We start from the raw sequence: 27,350 nt of genomic DNA on the forward strand, positions 1-27,350 counted from the left end.
TTTCTAAATTCTGAATCTTTGAAATCTGTGAGTGTGTTACCTTACACAGCAGTGGGGACTTGGCCAATGTGATTAAGTTAAGGATTTTAAAATGGCAAGATGAACCTGGATTATCTAGGTGGCCCCAGTGTAATCACAAGGGTCCCTATAAGAGGGAGGCAGGAGGGTCAGGATCAGAGGAGAGGTGTTGGAAACGGGTTGGGGAGAAAAGGGGGATGGGGGACGTGAGGTTTTAAGATGCTACATCCTGCTGGCTTTGGAGATGCATCGGCCACGAGGCCAAGAATATAAGTAGTCAAGCAGCCTCTAGAAGCTGGAAGAGGCAAGGAAGTGGATTCTCCCCTAGAGCCTCCACAATGGAGCGCAGCTCTGCCTACCTATTTTAGACCACAAAGCTGTAAGATGATTGGTGTTAAGTCACAAGATCATGGCAACTTGTTACAGCAGCCACGGGAAACCAGCCCAGGTGGTGAGGATGGAAGTCCTTGGGAAGAGCTGCTATCACATGTACATGGGCAGTGGTAAGTGCCCCACAACGAAATGAGAGAGCTAAAGCTTCCATCCCCTAAAGTGGTGGTTCTCAAAGGTGGTCTAACCCTCAGTGTCAGGGCACCTGGAAATTGTGTCTCAGACTCTCTGGCTATACCCCAGACCTACTGATGGAGAAACCCCCCAGGTGGGCTCTGCGAGCATTCAGGTGGCTCCAGTGCACACCAGGGTTCACCTTAAAAGTAAGTGACCTGGGCTGGTTCTTTTTTTTTTTTTTTAAAGATCTTATTTATTTTTCAACAGAGGGAGAGACAGCGAGAGAGGGAACACAAGCAGGGGGAGTGGGAGAGGGAGAAGCAGGCTTCCCGCTGAGCAGGGAGCCCGATGTAGGGCTCGATCCCAGGACCCTGGGATCATGACCTGAGCTAAAGGCAGACGCTTAATGACTGAGCCACCTAGGCACTGGGCTGGTTCTTACTGAGTGACGGGTACCTGGGGACCCTTGAAAGTGGATGTGTTCCTATTGAATTTACACTTCGATTAGTTATTTTGTGATTTATGCTTGGTTTGGAATCTGGGAAGGATGGGCAAAGTTCTCAACCCCAAGATGGGGTCTGCATGGGAAAGCGGGATGAGGGGGAGCCCAGAGTTCAGTCTCCATGTCCCTACAGGTCCCTACCCCCTTCACACAGCCTGTGCCTGTGGAAAAGACCAAGAATAAGGCTAGATCGTGGTGACAGGGCCTTGCCCTTGGCCCAGCTTGGGGCAGCAGCAGGTGGCTATTCCCTCCCAACTCCTTGCTCAATCCTGACCTGGCTAATTGGAAAAAGTACTCGCTTCTGAAAGCCTGAGTGACGTCATCCCTTCCAGGCACAGCTTAGAGTTTTAGAATCAGACAGACATGGGTTTCAGTCCTGGCTCTGCCTCCTATTAGCTGGGTGATCTTGGGCACTGAATCTCTCTGCGTCTGTAACTGGGCATGCTAAAGTACTTATCTGATAGAGGTCGTGAGAAATTTAGTGAAATAATGTATGCCAAGGTCCTAGGGCAGGGCCTAGAACGAAGTCAATGCTTATTATTATTTTTTTTAAAAGATTTTATTTATTTATTTGACAGAGGGAGACATAGCAAGAGAGGGAACACAAGCAGGGGGAGCGGGAGAGGGAGAAGCAGGCTTCCTGCTGAGCAGGGAGCCCGATGCGGGGCTCGATCCCAGGACTCTTGGATCATGACCTGAGCCGAAGGCAGACGCTTAACAACTGAGCCACCCAGGCGAAGTCAATGCTTATACTATTGTTACTTATTGTCATTAATTGTAATTCATGTTGCTAATTGCAACAAAGAGCTATTATTTACTCCAGCCGTGATTTTAGTCTATTTCCAGGCTTCACATGTATCAGGGATCCAAATCACAAGTTCATCCTTAGAAGGGATTCAGCCCATTTTAAGTGCTGCTAACACCTCTCTCTCAGGTTCTTCAAGGCTCGGTGATGAGGAAAAGTCACCTATAATGTGAAGGCGTTTCTCGGTGCTTCCCAGCTGCTGGAACTTTCTGCAGCAGTGGGGGGGGATGTGGCTGGTCCCGAGCTGGTTGTTCCCATGTCCCCCTCAGTGCCCGGTCCGGGTGGCTCTGATACTTTACCTGCCTCCTCCTGGGGCCTCCAGGGCACCCAGACAGCCGCTACCGCATCCTGCTGCTTCAGAAGCAGAAGTGAGGCGCCTTCAGGACCTTCCTGGGTGAGTGACAGCCCTTGAGATGAGATTAATAAAATGCTGGCGCTCAGGGGAATCCAGGCTTTCCCCCTGTCACCTCTGCCCCTCCTTTCTCAGGACACACAAAAGGAGCCCGGCCGATCGGGTCATGTCAGCCTTTTCTGTGAAGACAGTGGGCACCGGTGACCAGGGTGTGAACGGTCCCTTTCACCGTTGGAGGGTCCCACCGGTAGACACGCTGCCAGAATGTGACCGGCCACTCTGTGCTTGCCTGTGCCACCGCCTGTGTAGTGCGGGGCTCTGAGGGCATCACTTTGGGGATCTGGCCCCTGATGGCAGATGAGGTGTTGTCCCGCTTCCTTAGGGGAGCTGCTGGGTTTTTCCTCAGCCGCCACAGGCAGCCGAGTGACAGCATTCCGGGAACCAGAGGGGCTCAGGGAGCCCCTGGAATTTCAAGGGGAGCAGCCCGGCTGCCCGTTCATTTCTGCCTTGTTGTTTTCTCTGAGTCGTACGACACTACTTTGTGGCTCGCTCACTCACCACCCGAATCCCACAAACTTGAAAATTTACCTTTCTTAGAAGGGAAAAGCCTGTTGATTTTTACCTCCACAGAAACAGTTTAATTTTTAAAAGATTCAAGATGCCCCCAAAGGTCACGATAAAGACTAATTATAAGAACAAGGGAAATGAACAGATGAAGAATATCCTGCCCCCTTTTAATTCAAGTTTATTCTATTTATTCTGTGTAAGCCAAGGGAAGGATTGGTCACAATATTACATCTGATTTAGGCCATATCACCTAAGGGTGAATGTTTGTGTCCTCCTTAAATTCTTACGTTGAAACTCTGTCCCCTAAAATGATGGTGTTTGGAGGTGGGGCCTTTGGGAGGTGATAAGGTTTAGATGAGGTCATGAGGATAGGGGTCCTTCTGATGGGATTAGTGTCCTTACAAGAGGAGATGCCTGTCTTTCTCTCTCACCACATATAAAGGTCATGTGAGGACACAGCAAAAAGGCTACTGTCTGCAACCCAAGAAGCGAGCCCTCACTAGATGTTGACCCTGCTGGCGCTTTGATCTCAGACTTTCAAGACTCCAGAACAGTGAGAAACAAATGTCCGTTGTGAAGCCACCCAGACTCTGGTATTTTTTCTAGCAGCCTCCAAAGACTGAGACAGTGCCTCAAGAGCAAAATAATCTAAACTCCAAGAAATAGACTACAGAGCCCCAGGCAGCTTTCATTGGGTGCTCCTCCCATCCCAAAAGACAAAATCATGGTCTTTCACGGATGCTTATAGAAGAAAATCTACCACCACGTGCAGAGTGTGTGAAAGGGAAGAACCCAAACAAGGAGCCCTTGCATCCTCTCAGTGCCCACCTCACAGAGCCTCTCCTGCCACCTAGCCAGGGTTCTTGGCAGTGGACCTTACTGGCCTGCTTCCCGAAGGAGGTGGTTCTCCATTTTCTCTCCCAAGCAGGCTTCTCTTCCTCCTCCATGGAAATCTATCTCTAGCCCATTATACGCCTATGATTGCATGCCTGCCAAATTCTACAGCTATTCATGAGGTTATCTTAGGAATGGATATATTCCACCTATTAGCTTTGGTGGCCAAGACCTGCTGCTGTGTTGGCATTTTCTATCCTCACATCCTGTTAGAGGCTGTGTGTGTGTTTGGGCCTGAGTGGGTTATGGTGGTGGGGAGAGACACCTCCTGGTCAAGCATTTGCCATGGAGCTGCCTGGCATGTGTAGTGTTCCTCAAGGTGGCGCCACACAGATGCCCCAAAGGAAACAGTTGGAGGCTGAATTAGCAATAATTCTCCTGAATTATTTTCAGGAGATTAGAATTGGAACAGCTTCAAGGATTCATAATACAAAATAGTTTGCTTTAAGGCAGTTAAACCAGAAGCATAAATTTTAATTCTGAGGGACAGAAAGTAGATTAGTGGTTGCCTAGGTTTGGGGGTAGGGAGTGGAGAGTGACTAACTGGGATGATGAAAATGTTCTGAACTTAAATTGTGGGTGATGGTTGCACAACTCTGAATCTACTAAAACAAACCCCAAAACATCTAAATACATACTTTAAATGGATGAATTTTATGGTATGTGAATTCCATCTCAAGTTGTTAAACATTTAATTCTGAGAGAATTACATCGTCTATAAAAATAGTACTAATATTTTATTAGCATTATTAACTTTTTTTTACCAATTATTTCTGGTGTGTGATGACTAATACTTAGGTTACATATGCTCTTGGGACAAACAGACTGGAGAAGTTGTAGGGCTTCAGACAAGGGCCAGGTCCCAAGCACAAAAATGCGGGGAGTGGATTTGTTCAGTCTGAATGTTCATTAGTCTTTCTTTATGTTCTCCCCCATTACAGATCCATGAGGTAGAAGGGGCTGTCTGAGCATGCGTGCTTCCTCCTACCTTATCTCTGTAATCATTCCCCTGTGTTCTACAACCTCAAACATCATCCAGCTGATTCTCCAACAGGAGGGCATAACAGACTCTTCAGGGGGGGAAACGGGACAGAGGGTAGTTTTTGTAAAGACTAGAGATGCTTTGGTGACTCAGTCATTGAGCTTCCGACTTTTGGTGTTAGCTCAGGTTATGATCTCAGGGTTGTGGGATCGAGCCCAGAGTCCCACCTCAGCCTCAGTGCTCAGTGTGGAGTCTGCTTGGATTCTTACCCTCTTCTTCTCCCTCCTCCTCTGCTCCCCCCCACCCCGCCCCCCGCCATCGACCAGCCTGTGTGGGAGCTCCCGTGCTCTCTCTTAAATAAATAAATACAATCTTATAAAAAAAAAAAAGGATAGGTTGCCTTATAATGTATTTATTATTTTATCAAGGGGCTCTTTCTCTATGTAATATTCTAAAAGAATAATTACCACAATCCAGGATCATGATTTGGAATGTGATCAGCACCCTAAAAGCACCCAGCTCCCAGCCCCCTCTGCACCTTTTCCCCATTATAAACCACCTCTCCTTTCCCCAGAAGTAACTACTTTTTCAAATCTCCTAATCACTTTTAGTTTCTTGTTCCCTGTAGATCTTCTAAAGCTTATCTTTTATTTACACATAGCCAGTATATGTATAACTATATTCATAACATCTGAATCCCACAAACTTTAAGATTTACCTTTCTTAGAAGGGAAAAGCCTATTTTATTTATTTTTATTAAAGATTTTATTTGAGAGAGCATGAGCGGGGGGAGGGGCAGAGGGAGAGGGAGAAGCAGACACTCCCCACTGAGCAGGGAGCCTGACATGGGGTTCAGTTCCAGGACCCTGGGATCATGACCTGAGGCGAAGGTAGACGCTTAACTGACTGAGCCACCCAGGTGCCCAAAGCCTGTTTATTTTAATTCTAATAATTTAACATCTTAATCGTTGGTTGCAACTGTTCTCTTCTTCATGGTGCCTTGTTTCCTTGTGTGCTTAGTCATTTTTGACAGTGAGAAGATCATGTTCCTTGCAAAATTATTTTGCAAAGTTATTTGGGGCCTAGAAAAATATTCCTTTTTCTGTAAAGGATTATCATGGAAATATCCATAGCCTGAGGTCCTTTGAACCACTCAGCCAATGTAACTTTGGGCCCAGGATGTGAAAGAAGTCCATGTGTGGTTACAGCTTCTCATGAAGCTTTAGTACTTTAGTACCAAGGTAGGAGTTTTCTTGGTGTATGTGTGTTTTATTTTGCTATGTTTTGTTTGGAGTGGGGGGAAGGGGAAGTGGATCATAGGGATATACTTACCTTCTGGTTCATGCTCATGGGTAGAGTGTAATCTTTTGGGGTGCAAGTTTTATGGGATAGTTTTCTCATTAGACGTCTCCTTGGGAAGACTGGGGCTTTAACATCTGCTCACTTCTTCCTACTCTAGGATATTATCAGAACCTAAACTTGCGATCAGCCTAATTCAGCAAATGCCCTCCATGCAGAAGAAGCACCTTTACTGTTTTAGTTACCTCTCTAACTTCCCGCTTTCCAGTAACTCCTTATTAACTCATTAGATCTTGGGTGTTTTGAAGGATATATATGTATACTTACGGATGTATGGATTCTGCCATATTACTACAAGTGAAACCTATGAGAACATAATTTTAAATTTATAAGATGAAATATTTATTGGTTTTTATATTACAGTGACTGAAAGTGAAGCCTGGGCACTTTTTTTTGGCTGGAGGTGCTATGACTCTTCCTGTGACTTGGGGGGGGCGCCCACAAAAAGGAACAGGAAAAGGGGGATGCTTTGTATATTTCTTTTGGGGAGGTTTATTAGAATTTCTGAGTGGAAAGAGGGAATTTATGCTAATGGTGATCATGTATATGTATGTATGTAAAGTATATCAAGAGGTGCTTTGGATTTTTAAAAAGTTTAGAAACACTATTCCATAACTATTCAATCCTGTTTTCTAAAATTTCACCGAAGTTGCAATTCTACAGATTCTATAATGAAGAGGCCCTTTTACATTTGGGGTCTTTGACTTCTTAGATAATCTGTTGAAAGCTATAGATGCTCTTCTCCAGAGATAATTCACACACGTATACATATACAAATTGAGATTCTAATTTCAGATGGTCGAAGGGACACTCTAAAACCCATTCATTGATCTAGATTAAGAATTTCAGCTCTAAAAATACTAAATACTACTTTAATTTCCACAAAGGAATAAGTTAAATAACCTATGGCCATCCATAAAAGTAGAATTTTATGCAGATATTAAAAAGGAAATAACCTAGGGCGCCTGGCTGGCTCAGTCGGTAGAGCATGTGACTCTTGATCTCAGGGTCATGAGTTCAAGCCCCATGTTGAGCATAGAGCTTACTTTAAAAAAAAAAGGAAGCAACTCTATGTATACTAATTTAACAGATGCTAAAGATACAATGTCAAATGAAAAAAGTTGTAGAACAAATGAGAATGATTTTGTTTGTGTATACACTATGTAATTATTCCATTTGTGTATATGTTTAGAAAATATCTGCAGGGATACACAAAACCATGACATTGTGACTGGATGAGTATTGTGGAGACTTTTTTCTTTAAACAAAGTAAGATTTGGACCTACCAGCATAGACTTATATTTCTTGTATATATTATGAAGAAAAATTAAGTTAAAAAAGATGAACCATTCTTCTAAAATACAGTGTTTTATACTCTTTATAATCTATTCCAAAGGAAAAAACATATTATGTATTTATTGCTATCCAAATGAGATTCTTCCCTCTAATTGAAAACTTTGATCTCCCTTTCCTTTTTTTGTTTTCCGAAAGGTTAAAAGACATTTTTGGACTTTCCTTCTTGACTTCACTATCATTGTCTAATTACCTTTTGCTTCTCCAAGTTTTCAATTTCTTATTTATGTGTAATGTATTATATGAATGAAATCCAGACATTTGTAAATTATATTGAGAATATTGCTTGAATTTCTATGTGAATTCTCTTATTTCATGACCTCCTAAGTCATACATTATGATTTTGATACAAAACATTCCATGGATTGTTAACTCAAATTATGCTATTATAGTCAACTACATGAAATGAGGTAATTAGAAAGCTACCATGTTTGTACATGATGAGCTTCGTCTCAAATACTAAGGGACTTTATCTGTTATATACTTGCACAGATGGGTTTATTGGGGGTGAATAAAATAATTCTAATCTTTACCAGATATTAAATTTCTCACCTGCTATTTCAATTTAATTATGTCCTAATTTTTTTTAAGCAGAGCAAATTTTCTAATTTTATTTTCTGAAATGGGGCATTTTGGGTAACAGCAGAAAAAAGACACTTTTCCTGGTTTTAGTTAGAGTGGGGTTTAGAATTAATTTGAGAAACGGGTATAATAATCACAGAAATTGGGCAACCATGTCGGGACCCCTCTCGAGAGCTTTTTCTGTATCTTCACTTAATAAACTTCTGTCGCTTTACTAAAAAAATATATATAGTAATCACAGAAATTACTACAATATAAAGTCCAACTGTTCTAGCCTGTTGATCACAGAAAGTTTCATATACAAACTAGTCAAGAGTCCAGTTGTCTGTCCCATTTTTGTCAATGGGGCTCCATCCCCTTGGAAGTTTTTAGACTTAAATCACGGATGCAGCCAATTGATTCATTCACATGTGAGCGGTGAGTGTGGCCTCTCCTGTGCGGAAGGTAGATGATTGGCTGAAGGTAACCTCCCCGGGATGCGAGAAGCTTCCTGGGATGTACCTTAATGGGGATTCCCTTCAACAGATGGCCACCATCTCCGTCTTGCAATTAGTTATTTGCTGACAGCTTTCTTCTGTTTAACTCAAGTCTTTCTTATTTAATAGACCCTCCTTACATTTAATTCTACCTTTCAAAGATACAGAAATTGGCAATATCCGATTTGTAACCCCACATTCCTCTTCCTCATATCCATGTTTAAATAGTCATCAATTTCGTGAATCCAATCTCTTTCATCCCATAGATTGCCTTGGTCTTGACAGGGTCTTCCATAATAATCACAGGATTCTCTGCCTCCAGTCAAAACCCTTATTAATTAATTCCCTACACTGTCTTCTGAATTATCTTTTATTTTTTAATCTTTTACATTTTATTTTGTTAGGTTAGTCACCACACAGTACATCACCAGTTTTCAATGCAGTGATCCACGATTCATTGTTTCCATACAACACCCAGTGCTCCATGCAGTATGTGCCCTCCTTAATACCCATCACCGGGCTAACCCATTTCCCCCACCGCCCTCCCCTCTAAAACCCTCAGTCTGTGGACTCTGAATTATCTTTTAAAGAGACAAACCTGATCATTGCATTCACTAGCTTTAAGATCTTCAATGGCTCCTCACTTCCTAAGGATAAAGTCCAACTCTGTGTTGGCATTTGTATAATTTGACCCATTCTCTTCTGCTTCTTACTATTCTCTCCCTATACACTTTTTGCTCCTTTCTCTTATTTTCCTGCTTGCTGCTTGACACATGCTGTTTTCTCTGCCTGTAATTTTTTGTCCTCTTTCTTTACCTGGCAAACTCCTATTTGTCTTTTAAGTTTTGTATCTGTTACCATCCGTCCTGTAAAACCTTCCTGAATTATTTACCCTGTCCCTGTCCTCTCTTAACTTTTAGAAGGTACCTCTCATAATCTTTCATCACTGTACTGTAATTATAGACTTCTGTCTTCCCTCCTCGCCCCCTCCTCCTCCCCCCCCCCCCCCAAGAGAACAGACCCTGTGTCTTAACCATCTCTGAATCCAGTACCTCCACAGTGCCTGGCTCAATACAATTTTTTTTTCAGGTATATGTTGTGTATCTGAAACCAGTTCAAATGTCTTTCTAAGGTGACTGATCTTTCCTTAAAAAGAAAACTAGACTGGGGCGCCTGGAAGATAACTATTTAAACATGGATATGAGGAAGAGGAATGTGGGGTTACAGATTGGATATTGCCAATTTCTTTATTTTTGAAAGGTAGAATTAAATGTAAGGAGGGTCTATTAAATAAGGAAGACTTGAGTTAAACAGTGTCTGCCTTCAGCTCAGGTCATGATCTCAGAGTCCTGGGATCGAGCCCTGCATGGGGCTCCTTGCTCAGCGGGGAGTCTGCTTCTCCCTCTCTTCCCCAGTCGTGCTCTCTCTCACTGTCTGTCTCTCTAAAATAAATAAATAGATCTTAAAAATATATATGTTAATACAGTAGAGTTGTGGTAAAGACCAATTGCAGTGGTGGGAAAGAGACCCAGGGCGCCTGGGTGGCTCAGTTGGTTAATCAACTGCCTTCGACTCAAGTCATGATCCCAGGGTCCTGGGATCAAGTCCCGCATCAGGCTCCCTGCTCAGCAGGGAGTCTGCTTCTCCCTCTGACCCTACCCCTCTTGTGCTCTCTCAAATAATAAAATAAAATCTTAAAAAAAAAAAAAAGACTGACCCATCTGATCCTTCCACTGTGCTAGTGCTTTTAAATATTTTCAACTCACAAATCACCTGGTGTTTCACTATCCACTGTGTTTTTCTGCTAGACAGCTTCCCCCCCCTCTTCTGTCTTGTGATCTCATACTTCTGTTTTCTTCTCTCAGTCATATTGATGTGCATTTCACTGCTCGGAACGTCATTGTGTTAATGTACTTTATAAAGATCCCAGTGACTCTTCTGTTAATCTTACATTTTTAGGAGTGGGAAAATTTAAAGAGTAATATCAAGCTCTGGAGGCATTGGGTATTTGCTGTCTTTTAACATCAGCAAAACATTCTATTCCATCAGTACTTGGTACTGTCAGTGTTTGATTCCTATATTATCAAGAGAACAGCTCTAAGCAATCTCATGGTAGCATAAAGTTCGCCAAGATGTTACAATTGTCACATCAGTATATAGTATCAAAGAGGATATTCACTAGGCAGCAATGGTTGTATAATGTCTTATTCATTTGATCTATTTCATCTTCATATTCAGTAATAACCCCCACAAGAACGTAAAAACTGATATTATGCTGTACCTTTGTTTCCCTAGTACAGCTTTTGACTGCCATTGGTTTCAAATAGAGAAGTCCCCAAGCTGTGGTCCATGGCCTGGGTGCTCTCAGCTGTGTCCAGAGGGACCCGTACAAAAGCATAGGAAGAGCTTTAATGTGCTGTCTTGTGGAGACAGCCAAAGGTCATGGACTATCACAGGACTAGAATTTTGTGTAGGAAGCACAGCCCCTTTGCCTAAAATCTGCTTACAGGTGAGGTTGCTGAAGAGTCAGCTTGGCATAGTGTCTATCATAGTGACCCAGGTAAGGGTCACTCTTAAATCTTGGATGCATGTGATGATGAGGCATCAGTTTGATGAAGATAAGAAATATACCATTTGACATAATTGCACTACTGCTATTCATAGAGTTGCCCTTTAAATTGATTAGCCTAATGAGATAGATTACATGACGATTTTTCTTTTTTTGTATCCCTTATAGCTCTTAGGATAGTAGTGTTTTGGGTGCAATAGATGCTTAATAAATACTTGTTGGAAAAAATAGACATCGAGAAAGAAATGGAGTAACTTGGCATAAAAGTCCTGTGTAAGGCCTGCTCTGGGCTGAGAGCCATGTTGCCCTGTTCTTAAAGCCAAGGGCTCTTCCTCCAAGCCTTCTGCCAAAATCCTTGATTTCTGGGCCAAGTAATGGAAAATGGCCCACTCCCGTGATCAAAACCATATTTCTTTCTAATGTGTAATAATAGGATACGATCTTCAAAAGCACTTCAAAGTAACCAGGAAAGTTAGGACTTGCCATGTCAAGAAACAGAGCAGAGGGCCCCTTGACTGGGGTCTGAAATGAATCCTTGGTTGAACAAGTAATGGAAACTGACAAAGCTCCCAGACTGAAAGAACCCAGCACACCGAGAGGCTGGTTAGTTGGACTCAGTTGTGTTCCCTGTGCGACATTCTCCCCTGAAGACACAGGGTTGAGGAAAGCCAAACTGGCGCCCGTGCTTGCCTTCTTCCTACACTGATGTGTAAATTTAAAAGACCTTTCCCAGCTGAGAGCCAAGTCATGACTACCACTCAAAGCAGAGCAACCTCACGGCTTCTTTGCTTTGCAGCAAACCCTTATGTCCAGAATCATTCTCAGCCTTTTTCCTAATAGGTCTACTGTTACTATTACTAGTATGGTCATCTGTTATTGAGTGTATGCAACTTGCTATATATTAACCATTGTCATTTCAACTGTGAGTGAGGAAAGAGAAGCCCAGAGAAGTTAGTTAACTTGCCCACAGTCACACAGCTAGTAAATAGGAGAGCCAGGACTTAAACCCAGGCAGTCAAACTCTAGAACTAAACTCTTAACAACTACCCTATACTGAAACATACCCTTTAGAAGCACAGCAAACATGATTACACAGGTGTTCTATAAAAGTAAGACAACATATTTCTATATAATACTACTCTGTGCATATATATAGATATATATAGATATTAATTATATATAATTAATATATATCATATATTAATAAATAGCTATTAAATATATTACTAAAGATTCTAAGGGCAGTTTTATAAAAATAAGATAATGTACTATATATAATATATATATGTGTGTATATTATATATATGTGTGTGTGTGTATATATATATATACCAGTATATTATATATAGTTGACCCTTGAACAACAAGGGTTTAAACTGTGCAGGCCCACTTATAGGTGGATTTTTTTTTTTTTTTAAAGCAGGCTCTATGCCTAGCATGGAGCCCAACATGGGGCTTGAACTCACAACCCCGAGATCAAGACCTGAAATGAGATTAAGAGTTGGATTCTTAACCTCACATGTGGGGTGCCCCACATGTGAATTTTTTGGATAAATATAGTACAATACTAGCAATGTATTTTCTCTTCTTGATGACTTTATTATTATTTGGGTTATTTATTTGACAGAGAGAGGGAGTGCAAGCACAAACACGGGAGGCGGCAGAGGGAGAGGGAGAAGCAGGGAGCCCTATGTGGGGCTTGATCCCAGGACCCTGAGATCATAACCTGAGCCAAAGGCAGATGCTTAACCGACTGAGCCACCCAGGTGCTCCCTTGATGGCTTTCTTAATAACATTTTCTTTTCTCTAGCTTACTTAATTGTAAGAATACAGCATATAATATATATATATACATAACATACAAAATATGTATTAATTAGCAGTTTATGTTATTGGTAAGACTTCCAGTCAACAGTGGTCTATAAGTAGTTAAGTTTTTGGGGAGTCAAAATTTATATTTAGCTTTTTGACTATGCAGGAAGTTGGTATCCCAAAACCCCACACTGTTCGAGGGTCAACTTTATATCTTGGTCCTTTATGGTATCAATAGTAGATTGGTTTTTCTATACATAGCAACAAATTCATGATAGCAAATATGCACACTTCACTCTAGAGATGAGGTACTTCTAGTCCTTAAGAGTTGGATTCTTGGGCACCTGGGTGGCTCAGTTGGTTGAGCGGCTGCCTTCAGCTCAGGTCATGATCCTGGAGTCCCGGGATCGAGTCCCACATTGGGCTCCCTGCTCAGCGGGGAGTCTGCTTCTCCCTCTGACCCTCCTCCCTCTCGTGCTCTCTCTCATTCTCTCTCTCGCAAATAAATAAAATCTTAAAAAAAAAAAAGAGTTGGATTCTTTTTTTTTTTTTTTTAAAGAGTTGGATTCTTAGCCTCGCATGTGAGGTGCCCCACACGTGAATTTTTTGGATAAATATAATACTAGAAATGTATTTTCTCTTCTTGATGATTTTATTATTATTATTATTTGGATTATTTATGTATTTGACAGAGAGAGAGAGAGTGCACTTAATCCCACAGCAATCCCATAAGACCATAGGATAGGTATTCCTATTAGGTCCTATGTGCTGCAGGTGGCAGGCCCAAGCTTGTAAGAATTTCAAGAGGATATAAAATATTTGAGTCTTGAAAAAAGAGTGACAGGCACTAAACCGTGAATAAAAACTGCAAAATCAAAATTAATAAAAATTTAATGAAATGCTGTTCTAACCTACCATTATGTTAGCATCACTAATTGTAACAAAATACCATTACATTTGAAAATACATACTTTGTGGATTAGGTATTTTTCATTTTGTGAGAAATTCTGAAATATGTACAGTTGCCAAGGAATCAGAGCTAATTGTAAATGAATTCAGTTTTACATGTGTAATTTTAATTGTAGATAAAAACTCTTTCAAAATGTTTACAGAAAGCTCATTAATGGGAATGGGGATCATTGTAAAATTTTTGAAATGTGCGGGGTGGACTTTCTTATTTATTGCAGAGGGGCAGGAGAGGGGCAGAGAGAGTCTTAGGCAGGTTGCATTGAGCACGGAGCCTGACATGGGGCTCCATCTCACGAGCCAGAGATCAGGACCTGAGCCAAAACCAAGAGTTGGCTGCTTAACCAACTGCGCCACCCAGGTGCCCCATTAATCTCCCTTGTTTTATTATTTATTTATTTAATTTATTATTTTTTAAAGTAGGCTCCACACCCAAAGTGGGGCTTGAACTCACAACCCTGAGATCAAGAGTCACAGGCTCTACCAACTGAGCCAGCCAGTCACCCCTACAGGGTGGATTTTCTAAAAGAAGCTGATTCCTGGGCCTATGAAACTCCTAAATCACCTCATTACTCCCCTGCAGGATGAGAACTGATTTGCCTAAGGCAAGCAGGTAGGTAAGTATGGAGGTGAAACTCAAACCTCGTCTCCAGGCCATGGTGTTCTTTCTGTTCAGGGTCTCCAGGGAGCAATCTCCATCAACATCTAGATCCCCTTCTTAAATAGGACCAGCCAAACCAATGCCTGTCACGGATAGACACACATTCTGGATTATGTTTACTTATATATGCTCCACTGTAATTATTTACAAAAACTAACCAGCTGCTCTTTCATTGACTCTTGTGAAATTGTGCCTGGAAGCCGTTGGTACTATATATAAAGTTGGAGATTTCACTGTGTGCGGTATCTCCTGGACAGTTTATAACAAACTGAAATAAAACCACTTTTAACCTATCCAGAGATGCAGGCATATAGAAAAGGAGGGTAGTGTGGCAGATGACTTCAAGGGTTCAATTGTTACTCAGTCCTGGGTTTGAAAAATTCTATGACCTTGAGTTAGTAACTTCTCCATGCCTCGGTTTCTTCCTTTCTAAAACCAGATGATAATAAAAATAACTACTGAATTACTGTGAAGTTTTAATGAGATAATGTTCTCTTTGCTTGCTATAACTATGAACAGTTTATAAGTTTGTAACAGTTTATAAAGTGCTCAGCAAATGTGAGCTCTTTGTATTATTACTTGCCTTCATTTCTTATCAATAGTCTAGCTCTTTGTCCAGGACTTAAAAAGCATACCCAGGTGATAGGCATTTTTTATATTATTATAAATTGCCAGTCAAGTGAGAAGGCACAGCTCCTGCGGAGGGGTATATGGCAATGTCTAGTATAAATACGTGTGCATTTACCCTTTGACCCAGCAGTTCAACCTTTAGGAGGGTTTTTTGGTTTTTTTTTAAGGATTTTTTATTTTTAAGTAATCTCTACACCCAATGTGGGGCTCGAACTCACAACCCCGAGATCGAGTCGCATGCTCCACCAACTGAGCCAGCCAGGCACCCTTCAACTTCTAGGAGTTTTGAGCCAATGTCATAAAAGTAAAAACAAAACAACATAAATAAACACCTAAAATATATTGAGTGTCTGTAGGCCAAACACTTTACTATGTACTTCAACATTATCTCATTTTATTTAAGCCTTTAACCATCTGGAGTGTGCTAAGTAGCTCTCACCCCGTTTTACAGATAAGGCCAGTGTGGCTCAGTCACTTGCTTCTGATTATAGCACAGTCAAGAAGTCATGGCTACAAAGTTTGAAACTAGGAATGTCTTTTTTACTATCCTATACTTTATTACAAAACGGTGTGTTCCAACCCGTGTTAGGAGTTTATATTTGAGGAGGCCATCTATAAAATCAGTACTTGAAAGGAAATTAAACTAGCCTCTGTTTCGGGCGCCTGGGTGGCTCAGTTGGTTGAGCGACTGCCTTCGGCTCAGGTCATGATCCTGGAGTCCCGGGATCGAGTCCCGCATCGGGCTCCCTGCTTGGCAGGGAGTCTGCTTCTCCCTCTGACCCTCCTCCCTCTCATGCTCTCTGTCTCTCATTCTCTGTCTCAAATAAATAAATAAAATCTTTAAAAAAAAAACCCAAAAAACTAGCCTCTGTTTCCTGATGGGCATATATTCAACCAACACTCCTCCGTTCCACAGAGGCATATCTGGTAGCTTTCTTGTGTTCACCTAAGCATATGTGTTGGTTAAAACTAGGAAACATCTGAACATCCATACATATCTCCAAAACATTTCTGATCTGTACGGTGTTGGGACTGGCATCTGATTTTGCATTTCACTGACATATTATTGTGAAAATGCTTTGGCTTTATTGTCAGCAAAACCAAACAAAAGTCGTACGCGTGCTCTTTCAACTTAAAGCATTCATGCCTTTAACAGAGCTGTTGTATGTGCACCTGCAGCAATATTTAGGTATGTAAACATCTTAGTTAAATTACCAAATATACGTGGGATCATCTTCAAGTTGATTTTACAGTTAATTTTAATGGGTGTGATGGATAATTTAAGAGGGTGTAATTTCCAAGGTCAAACTCCAAACCCCAGCATCAAGTGATTTTAGCAGTTGTCTGAATTACGGTATGCTCCAAAATGAACAGTAAGTTCAGACTATAATTGCAGATTTAAAATGTAAAAGCCATTTTCTAAATTCAGGATAGTAGTACTAGAAGTGGCTCTGATACCCCTATTGAGTTGGCTTCAAAGACTGCTGATTAGACCACTGTCCTTAAAAGCTGCCTTCTTACATAGCTTAATAGACTTAGGTATTCTTTTTTTTTTTAAAGATTTTATTTATTTATTCATGAGAGACAGAGACAGAGAGAGAGGCAGAGGGAGAAGCAGGCTCCCAAGGAGCAGGAAGCCCGATGCGGGACTCGATCCCAGGACCCTGAGACCATGACCTGAGCCGAAGGCAGACGCTTAACCATCTGAGCCACCCAGGCGCCCGACTTAGGTATTCTTTTAAAGGAGGAGCTTTGTTTACATTGACAACTTCCGGTAGATTGCTAAAAGTAATAAAAACAAACACATAGGTATTGAAACTTACACACTTAAAAAACAAAAAGAAGAGAAAGAAAAGAAGCCATTGTCTAAAATTGGTAGATTTTCCTTTACAGCTTGATTTTGATTTATAAATTTCTATTTCCTACCCCAGAGAGGGTGGTGAAGGTTAGGTTATGGCGCTTTGGATGCAAGTGGTTTTCTGGGTTATGCTAATTTGTTGCCAGGTGCTCAAGCCTTCTTACTCAGCAGAGAATAGTTTTTGGCTACAGAAGTTCAAAGATTTACAGAAGGCTGCTCTCTGGATATCTGTGGTTGTAATCACTTTAGTCCTCCTTATTCAAAAACTTCCAGTGTTGACAAATGGTGCACTGAGGAACATTGTGAATTTATAAACTGCTTCATAAGAAAATATTATTAATATTGATGAAATTAGTCTTTAACACTTTGTTGAACCAGCCTGAAAACCTTTCCTTTCTTCCCAGCCCCCGGGACTAGAAGAGCAGGTAAGGGGACAATCCCATCTGATGAGAATACCCCCAGTTTGGGGTTGGCTCCTGGCACTGCTCACTCGGGGAGCTGCTCCCCTCTCCACAGAGATGTCATGGCTCCTGGTGAGGTAATCAGGGAACCCTATTCCTAGCTGCTTCTCTCTAAGTTCTCTCAAAGTGGGAAAGCTAAGGTTTAGGCTGGTTGTTTGTCTATGGCTTTACCCCAAATCAAACTGACTTTCAGCCGCAGGCTACGATATAATCCTAGTGGAAGTGATTATTTGTTTGCAAGATCTTTGGGCACTGGGAGGAGGGGGTGCTGTAGGAAGGCTTGGGAAGACTGCAGAGAATGAGCAAAAGTAAAGAAGAGAACAAGAGCCTATTGAGCACCTACTGTATTCTGTACACTATGTTAAGTCCTTTACATATATTGTTCGGTCTTTACAGCTGCCCTGAGAAATAGAGGTCTCCATTTTATCGGACAACAAGGCAAATGGTGGTTAGTGGCCAGACTCATCCAATTAGTGGTTGGCTTTCTATTGCCTGAGGGGGCACCCTGTTCACTTTCTACCACAGGGCAGAAAAAGAAATGTAGCTGGGGGAGAGGAGAAAGAAAAACTTAAAAAAAAAAAAAAAAAAGGATGAATGTGAGAGAGCTCTGAACCTCTGCCAGGAGTTATTCGAGGTTAGTGCTATCTGAAGTGAGGGTAACCCCAAGAAAGACTGGAAACTAGGCACACCTTGACTCCTCTGCCAGTTTCTGGGTCAAACTGGGTCATCCTTGCCATTTCAGGAGGAGCCTAGTTTTTTGGAAGCTATTTGGTAAATTCTTGACTTAATGCTCATCCTGCCGGAGACATTACTATGTAATAGGAAAATTTCACCCAAAGTATGGTAAGTCTCAGCAAAATACATTTGAGAAGAAAACATTTGTTCAGTAGGGTGATCCAGGTTCAAAGTTAGCCTTGTAAGCAGGAGGTCTAGGTTTCTTTGCAGAAACAACTCTCTTGGGGCGCCTGGGTGGCTCAGTTGTTAAGCGTCTGCCTTCAGCTCAAGTCATGATCCCAGGGTGGTTCAGTTGGTAAGTGTCTGCCTTCGGCTCAGGTCATGATCCCAGAGTCCTGGGATTGAGCCCCGCATCAGGCTCCCTGCTCCGCGGGAAGCCTGCTTCTCCCTCTCCCTCTGCCCCTGCTTGTGCTCTCCCTCTCTTGCTGTGTCTCTCTCAGTCAAATAGATAAAATCTAAAAAACAAAACAAAACAAAACTCTTGAGTATTGATTTCCCTTTCTACAATATTCCATTTTTAGCTTCCTGACACACTGCTTTCTGCCTTTCATTCTGGTGGAACCAGGAGGAACTCCTTACCCCAGGCAGCCCTTCCCTATCTCTGTAGCTATCTGACTTAAAGGTCTGAAAATATGTTTGGTTTTGATTTCCCACGGTACAAATGTTGAGACCTCATTCTAAATTTATTACTAGAAATAGGTCCATCAGCTATCTATTTGTTAATGGATTTACCCCCGTCTAACTTGACAACTGAGCATACGGGCTTTGCTCAAAAAATAGACACAATGACAAGAACAAAATTCAGCTAGGGAGGAAATGACATTAATAAATTTGGAATATATTTTAAGTGTTAAATTCATTTGGGGTTATAGTGTGAACATTTGTGTCCCCCCCAAATTCATACGTTGAAACCTTACCACCCAAGGTGATGGTATTAGGAGGTGGGGCTTTTGGGAGGTGAACAAGAAAGTGGAGCCCTCATGAATGGGATTAGGGCGCTTATAAAAGGGATCCCAGAGAGCTCCCTCCCATTTCCACCATGCGAGGACACAGAACTCAGCAGAAGAGTGACCGCACTGGACACCAGATCTGCTGGTGACTTGATCTTGGACTTCCGGCCCTCTCAACAGTGAGAAAGAAATCTCTTGTGGAAGCCACCAAGCTGCAGCAGCCCAAATCAACTCTGACAGGGATATTTTGAGATACACTGCATGTCCTACTATGGAAAACAGTATTTCAGTATTCAACATGCAGGTAAAGCCAGATCATAGCTTCGTGTTGGAAGCATAGCTCCAATTTTTATAGATTTACAATATAGACATTAAGCTGTGGGTATTATGAATTTTGAAAATGAGAACAAAGATTGACTAAAGCTTTTACTTATTTTCCTCCTATGCCTGAGGAGTCATTTCATTTTCTGCATCAGAGGCTATGAGGCCGTAGAAAGCACCACCTCAGATATGACAAAAGTCCTAAGGCCCCCTGCCCTGAAGGGGATTGTGGCTCATGAGCCATTATCATGGAGAAGTAAGATACTTAAAACCTATCTAAATAAAATGTAGTGACAAGAAGAAAAAAGGAAAACAAAAGCTCCACATGCCCAGGGGAGCTTTTGTTGATGAAATGGAAGCTGGTCATGGAGACAGATGATTTTACTGTTCACACAGGTTTCACCTCTACAGCTAACTGAAGCCCCACAGCATGCCCACACAGGAGATAATTGCGGGCCAGGGCTTGGAGAACCATCTTGTCTGTTAGATTTTTTTCATAGTGGCTCATCTGTTCCCATTTTTGAAGACGTGGAACTTTTCAAAAAAAGCCAAACTTCATTCCCTTGTATAGGCTTTCAGAAGAATTTGATGCCATTTTGGTATTTTGGATTCTCACCTACCTATGAGGTCTAAACAAATCACTTCTGAGGCAAGTTCTCCTCGCAGAACACACCCTGGTTATCAGTCATCAGCCTCTGCTGTCTCATCTTGTCCCTGCAGGCTGGATGCCTCCTCCCGAGTGCTCCCCTTGCTGCGTGTCTGAACACACTGTGCATCTGCTGGCTGGGGCTGGCCCCTTCCTCCCTGGAAAGAAGGAGCTGCCTATAGAATGTCAGGGCAGGCCTCACTCAGGCATGACTCAACTCTTTGTGACATGCGTTCTTGTTTCTCCTTGATGAGGCTGGTGTGCTGGTCCTACTTGTGGAAATACATGCCTGGCTCCTTGCCTTCTCCCTGCTTCAATTTCAAGAGGGAAAATCCCTTCTAAGAGGAATATTTAGAAGATTCTATCATGGAATTCGTGGTACAGAATGGTTTTGCCTCCATTGGATGAAAGAGTTTTTCTCCCATTACCATGCCCCAAACACCTCCCACCTCCCTTTTCTCCCAGTTTGCTTCTGGATTTTTCTCTCTTACCCTGATTTTCTCCCAGTGGGATTATCAATAAAAATTAGAGTCGGGAATTCATCGGTGTTATCGATAAAACTTTGCAACTATTTCTTTCAAAGTTAAGTTTTTTTCTGGTCAAGTATTTTTCTTCATTGCAAAATCACGACAGCATTGATGTGTGCTACTGTTTAAGCATAATTTTCAGTCTTTAAAACGTGAAAGGACATTTGACTTTTAACCTTACCATTAATGCGATATAAATAGCTTTTTTCTTTCTGCTGATTTAAAAAGCTTACGTGAAGCTGCAAAATGCTGAAGGGGGCACCCCTGCTTCAGAGAAAGAGAGAGAAGAAAGTTGCATGACAAAAACACTTGGTGGGAAGTAGCACAGGGAATCTTTGTTGATTTTTCTCTTACAACTTTGAGAATTGTTTTTCCTTAAAAAGAAAAGACAAGCTACCTAAAATAATTACTTGCTATTTTTAGAGTTCTACGATAATCCCAAAACAGAGTCATTCCTAAAGAAAAGGTAGGTTTCATTTTGGGCATGGATCCCCTCCACTGATTTATATACTCCTTGACATGATTAGCTGGAGGAAGCTGCCTTAAGTTCATACCACAGATGGAAAATAGCAAGTAGAGTAATCAGCTAAGCATTCATAAAGACTATTGTCTGAGGTTTGATTTTGAACCAAGAGATAGTCTCACACGCATTCCACTGAGCATGCTGGTCAAAAATCTCACATTCCAGATGCACCAAGAATGCATGCGTTGAGCACACGCACCGCCCCCCCCCAAGACTGCACTCCAGACAGCCCCCTGAGCACACGTGTTCTAACACAGTTACAACAGAGCATGCTCCCAAGCCTTCCAGCTTCCACAGCCCTCAGCCAAGAAGCTGGCCCAAAGATGCTCAAGCAGCAGTTGAAGTGGGCCCGACCTCAGATATCCACAGCTGCCCTAGCGCACTTCCCGTGAGCCCCAGGGGCTCAGAGGAAGCCAAGAGATAAGGAGGCTGCTGAAAAAGCCCCAAGTAGTCATTCTGCTGTTTGCCCTTGTTTTTCCCGACTCTCATCATTCTCTGGACAACACAAACCTGTTTGGGGGGTTCAGCTAGGCTATGCTACCCAGTAGTGACAGGAGTTACTAGCAAAACGATGAATGGAATAATAGTTCCAGCAGAACAAGAGTTTTTAAGTTATCTAACGTTCTCATGGCTTCCTGGCTTTTTAGAACGTTTATTTTGTCTTTCCATCCTTTTGTTGCAAGTGGAATACGGTTCTTAAGCCAAACAGGCAACGTAAAGCTCGGACTTCAAAGCCATTCCTTGATAAAACATCAAAACAGCCCAGGGTGGACCAACTGTTATCTGGAATTCTACAGATAATTAACTGAAACTCAGCGGCTCCATTGCCATGGGGAGTTTCTGCAGACAAGGCCATTCTCAGGGACCTGCTTCATTTTGTTGCTGTGTCTCTGTTTTGTTAGGCCGGGAGAGGCTTGGATAGTCTCTCAGTACATGTTCCCGTGCCGAGAAAACTCGACTCCTGCTTGGCCTCGTAGAGGCCTGGAACTCTCACAGTACCCTCCCTTGCCCTCAGTGTGACATTTTGCTCCTTTCTCGACCTGGTAACACCACTGCCTGCACCTTCTCCTGGTCCTTTGCTTACTTGAGAAGAGCGGCATGCTTTCCACTGTGACTGTCAGAAATACAGCCTTTTCAGCTTTGTTTTGTAAAACGTGAAGGTACCATATCTACCTGAGGCACAGAGTTCCCCATTTCGGGTCCGCCAGTCCCGTGGGTACGTGACTGAGCTCCTCCCTCATCTCCCAGCCTTCAAACCCCAGCCCATCCAATCCCTTTGCTTGAATTAAGCAGATGGTCTCACCACTCCTACCCCCTGGCATTTTTCCACTTCCCACCTCCATGCATTGCCCATTCATCAAGCCACAGCTCCCATTAAATGTGAAGACTCACCTGAAAGCCCACCACCTCTTCCAAGGAGCCTCCCCTGATTAAGTAGGGATGAAGGAACCTCCGAAGCATGACTGACAGACTCCCGATAAATGAGAACACACACACCCAAAGCAAACACAGAAACTCACAGGAAGGGAAAATGACACATTCGCTACTTGCGGACTGTGTGCTTCTATGAAGATAAGGAGATCAATTTTATACCAATAACCAATCATTTCAGACGACGGGGTATTTTTAACATTCTTGGGGGTTAGCAAACCCTGCTGTCCTCTCCCACACCAATCCTCTTTCCTTAAACCCCCTTCCCCCCTCTTCTTAGCGTCCTGGATGCACGACTAAAGGGGATTGCCGCTCGCTAGGTATGGGTGATACAAAGACCACTGAAGGAAGCTGGTCCTCCCAGCTTCCCAGCCCTCCTCGGGCTGGTGGATCGCACTGCCCGAGAAAAAGCTGCGTCTGAGGCTTAGTCAATGCCTTCGCCACTTAGTGTTCTCGTCAGGGAGCTTAAACAACTCCATGCCACCTCCTTGGGCAAGCACGTTGGCTATGTTGGGATGAGGGACCAGAACACTGTAGAGAGAAGGCCCTGCTGAGAGAATGGGGGGCAAGGTTCCTGGCAAGACTCCATGTCCAACCTCAAATAAGGCTGCTGGAGAGCAAGGGGATCTGTAAAGAGCCCTGGATCGGAGGCAATCACACCAGGGGACAGAACCAGACGCGTTCACTCTCCTAAAGGCGCCCTCTTGGGTCAGTGTTCATGCCACTTGTGGAGGCCCGAGAGACTCATGGCATAAAATGACCAGAACGAGGAGAGACACAGACAGAAGGCTGACAGCAGGCGATTAGAACAGGCACCACACACTGCTGCCACAGACGCTTTCTGCCTACAAAGCCACGCGAGGCAACCTTCAAGCAAAACAGTATTGGTTTTGTGGTGGTGAGAACGTACCTTCAACTGCAGAACTCAGTTTTATGACACCTTGAATAAAAACAAAAAGTGGCAGTTATATAATGGACCCAAATGACCTCTTCTGGTCTTCTCAAAACACACACATGCTTCGGATCTAGAGTTTTTGCTGGCATTTTGGGGATTTAACTAAACAAACATCAACTTTGAGAACAAATTAATTTTCAGTCCATGATTAGACTAAATGGTGTCTTCATTTACCCCACTCAAACCATTTGGGGGAGTTTTTCGCTGAATAAGGGATCTGACACGTTTTTGGATAAAACAACGGCCAAGTCGGTCTGAATGACTATTTCTGTAAATAAATCATGCTAGATAATGAATTGATGAAACTTCACACAACGGGACACCAGTGTCTAGTACTTTCTATTTACTGCTATGTATAGAGATCATTTGATACATGTCGGGGCAGGGTTTCTGTCGAAATATGTAACAGGTGGTTAAAAACCATGGTGTGATCTGGCAACTTCCTTCTCTGAGGTGGTTGGGCCACAGGCCATTTACTGGTTGGATATGTTCAGCGATCCTGCTCCCTGCAGGTCAGTGAAAGGGCTCCCTGAGTGTGTCAAATTGTTCATGAAGCAAGTAGACATTACTCTTGACTGGATATTCATGTGCCTTTTTGGTGCATTTAAAGGTGAAAATACTCAACTGAGATAAATAGACTGGATCCAATGATTTGATTAAAAAATCATTTTTTTGGTAGGTCATAGTTATAAATAAATAATATTCCTCAAACCCTATGTGAGAGCCATGATACTTTAGGCTGAGCAAAAATGTCTATTTACAGTTTCATGTGGTTGACATTCTGGTTCTCTTTCCAACCAGAGGAGTTTCAAATTAAAAACTGAAACAAAACCCTTTTCAAAATTGATAAGCCAAATTGGTATGAGCGTGAACACACACTGCTTTTAACAGACTGTTAACAAAGAGACAAACTTGCTCTCCACTACAACTTTCTTAAAACAGCTGCTTTTAAGTTACCTCTCAAATTTCATCTTTCCGGCAGAACCAGTAGTGTCTGGTCAATGTTTAATAAGGGACTCTTCAGGGCAAAAAGTATGCATAAAAATGTAGGTGTGTTTATCATGATTTTTATTGATATAAATAATCTAAAAATAATAATAAAATACACAATGCTCTTTATTTCAAGTTCCATATAGTCAATTGATTCACACAGAATGCTTTTGTTGAGTTTGGTCCAATTCTTGTATTCATAGCTAGCAAGTCAATCATGATTTGACAAAATCACAAATTGAGTTTCATCCCAATCTGCTCTTTCCCCAATAAATTTAGTATCATTTTATCTCTTCTGTGGTTTACTGTTGAACCATTTTCCACACTGTCATATAAATTATTTTCATTAAATTAAAACGCTTTCAACTTTAACACTAGGTAAATACTTCCACCATGGCGTATTTCAAGCTACCAGGCTGATGTCGCGAATGTGGAGTTGAAAAGAGATGAGCAAGGAGCAATACCATTCGGTAGTATTTTGACCATGCAAGTACAGTTGTTGTAAACAACCTCAAGAGTATGGAAAGTAAACTGTAGTCAAATGATGAGGAAGGATAGAGTTTTAAGTATTTATTACCTTTGTTTTTAATATAATTTATTTAATTAGAAGTTTATATCTTTTATAATAATGGCTGTGTTTGATAATGGGCTCACAAAACACCTCAAAATATAAGAATTCACTCTTGCAAGTTGGTGTGAATCAGAGCTAGCATAACGTTGTCATCAGTGATGTTTCTTTCCACTTAGGCCCAGAGAAGAAAATCTTGATCTTCAGAATACTTCCTGAGCTATTCATAAAGCGGGTTATAATTTAACTGAATGAGGCACACTTAAGTAAGCTTAGCATTTGCTATTATTTTTCCAGTAATTTCAAAACCTTTAAAAACTGTCATATGTAAAAATATACTATCCACAGATCACCTGGGAAATAACAGTCACTGACAATCAATCACAAACATAACCTAAATGGACTTGCCAAGTCTACTTATGCCAAGAGGGATGAGTCACTGGCTTATTAAGCAATGATCCTGTTTTTTTTTTTTTTTAAACTGTAGAATTCTGGGGCACCTGGGTGGCTCAGTTGGTTGGGCGACTGCCTTTGGCTCGGGTCATGATCCTGGAGTCCCGGGATCGAGTCCCTAATCGGGCTCCCTGCTCGGCGGGGAGTCTGCTTCTCCCTCTGACCCTCCCCCTCTCATGCTCTCTCTCTCTCATTCTCTCTCTCAAATAAATAAATAAAATCTTTAAAAAAAAAATAAACTGTAGAATTCTTATACAGGAAATCAGGTCATGATATTGACTTTTTTTTCAGCCATATTTATTTTTGTGTATAACCATGGTGTCAGCAAATGCATTCAGATAAAAGGACAACAATGTGCTCTAATCAAGGTGCTCTGATCAGGCTTTATGCTGGTAAAGCAAGAGAATCTAAACAAATTTTTATGGGATTTGTGGGTGGTGGTGGACCAGAGCCCAGTAATACATTTATTGAATAAGGGCAAAAAGGTAAGTTAAAAAACAAATAACAGTCTGATTTTAGAGCTCTAATTATTAACATTATATTAATAAAAACATTAGTGATTCATCAACTCCATATAGACTTCTCCTTTTTTTTTTTTTAAACCCCAAACCAGGCTTTTTCTTATAGTAGAACAGGCCTTTATAAAGATATTGCAAAGTAACTATGTTGTAGTGAAAATATAGAATTAGCCAAATCTAATTAGATAGCTACTTTTAATATTATACAAAAATTGTAGAATGAGGGGAAAACATTTTATTTTAAAATACGAATACTTTTAAAAATTTGAATATTTAAGAAATGGTTGATGTCGATGCTGAAAAGCTACACGTAGCACTGTTGACTTCCAGGACACACGATTGACGTTATCTGGCGACTGGCTGACATTGACATTGCCTGGAATTCAGGGTAAGCCATAACACATACATATATGTATATATACACACAATGGATCCTACTCCTCCCCGTCCCCCCTTTAAAGTTTCATCGTCTGCAAATGTTTGAAAAAAAACTTTAAAAAAAGAGAGAAAAGGAAAAGAAAGCTAACTGTTCTTCCCTCAACTTGATATCTTTAGTGTAGCAAAATTCCTAATCTTGTGGGTGATTCGTACAGACCGTGTCTATTGTCTTCCAGAGCAAATCACTACCCGGGTATGTTTTCTGCAACAGTTCTCCAATTCCAAAGTTATTCCACCTTCTTTCCTGCCTAATTTCTCACCTAATTATTAATTTCAGATGATCTAAAATAATTTTTAGAGAGTCAAGTTAAAATAATCCATGCTCAAGTGTGAATGACCAGGGCTCACTCAAATCTTCCAGTGATATCTCATTATTGTTGAATTAGTAATAAAATTTTTAACCCTAGCTGTCAAGGCCCTATGTCATATATTCCTGCTGATTTTTTTTTTTAAAGATTTTATTTATTTATTTGACAGAGAGAGACACAGCGAGAGAGGGAACACAAGCAGGGGGAGTGGGAGAGGGAGAAGCAGGCTCCCCACAGAGCAGGGACCCCGATGTGGGGCTCGATCCCAGGACCCTGAGATCATGACCTGAGCCGAAGGCAGACGCTTAACGGCTGAGCCACCCAGGCGCCCCTATTCCTGCTGATTTTATGTCACTTTCTCCCTTTTTCAAGATGCGTTGGCCACTTTGGTCTTCTCCGGGTGCCCTGCAATGCTAATTCCTTTCTGCCCCTGAGGTGCCCTTTGCTGCTCCCTCTGGCTTGAGAGCTTTCCCCTGACCTGCTAGATCTTCCTACACCTAGCCCTTTCTCTTCGTTCAGATTTTACTTCAAATGTCACTTCCTCAGAGAGCACTTCCTTGATTCTTGTATTTAGAGCAGACCCAGTAGGAACTCTGTAGACCCTCTCTCTTATTTATTTCTTTTATAGCAGTT

General features: G+C 41.9%; 1 protein-coding gene and 1 long non-coding RNA gene across 16 annotated transcripts in view; one reads left to right on the forward strand and one right to left on the reverse strand.

Annotated features, from left to right (window-relative positions):
• LOC123852739 (uncharacterized) overlaps positions 1-26,218 on the forward strand; it is a 45,019-nt gene extending 18,801 nt beyond the window's left edge. For 9 of the 14 annotated variants that reach the window (XR_010407311.1, XR_010407302.1, XR_010407307.1 and 6 more), the window contains one exon: positions 445-7,865. This is a non-coding gene — a long non-coding RNA (uncharacterized LOC123852739). Of the gene's footprint in view, positions 1-444; positions 7,866-20,080 lie in introns of those variants that run through there. The other 5 variants (XR_010407308.1, XR_010407310.1, XR_010407306.1 and 2 more) reach the window with 5 other exon arrangements.
• The window catches only part of DLGAP1 (DLG associated protein 1), a 317,851-nt gene that overhangs the window by 92,255 nt on the left and 198,246 nt on the right, over positions 1-27,350 (reverse strand). The window contains exon 5 of one of the 2 annotated variants that reach the window (XM_045886988.2): positions 23,398-23,427. The exons of the other annotated variant lie outside the window; for it this stretch is intronic. Coding sequence (XP_045742944.1) covers positions 23,398-23,427 — 30 coding nt within the window. The remainder of the gene's footprint in view (positions 1-23,397; positions 23,428-27,350) is intronic. 2 annotated transcript variants of the gene reach the window in all.

The sequence above is a fragment of the Mirounga angustirostris genome, unplaced genomic scaffold (genome assembly GCF_029215605.1).
Source record: "Mirounga angustirostris isolate CCGP_5_RB_7025 unplaced genomic scaffold, mMirAng1.0.hap1 SCAF_14, whole genome shotgun sequence".
Taxonomy (NCBI): domain Eukaryota; kingdom Metazoa; phylum Chordata; class Mammalia; order Carnivora; family Phocidae; genus Mirounga; species Mirounga angustirostris.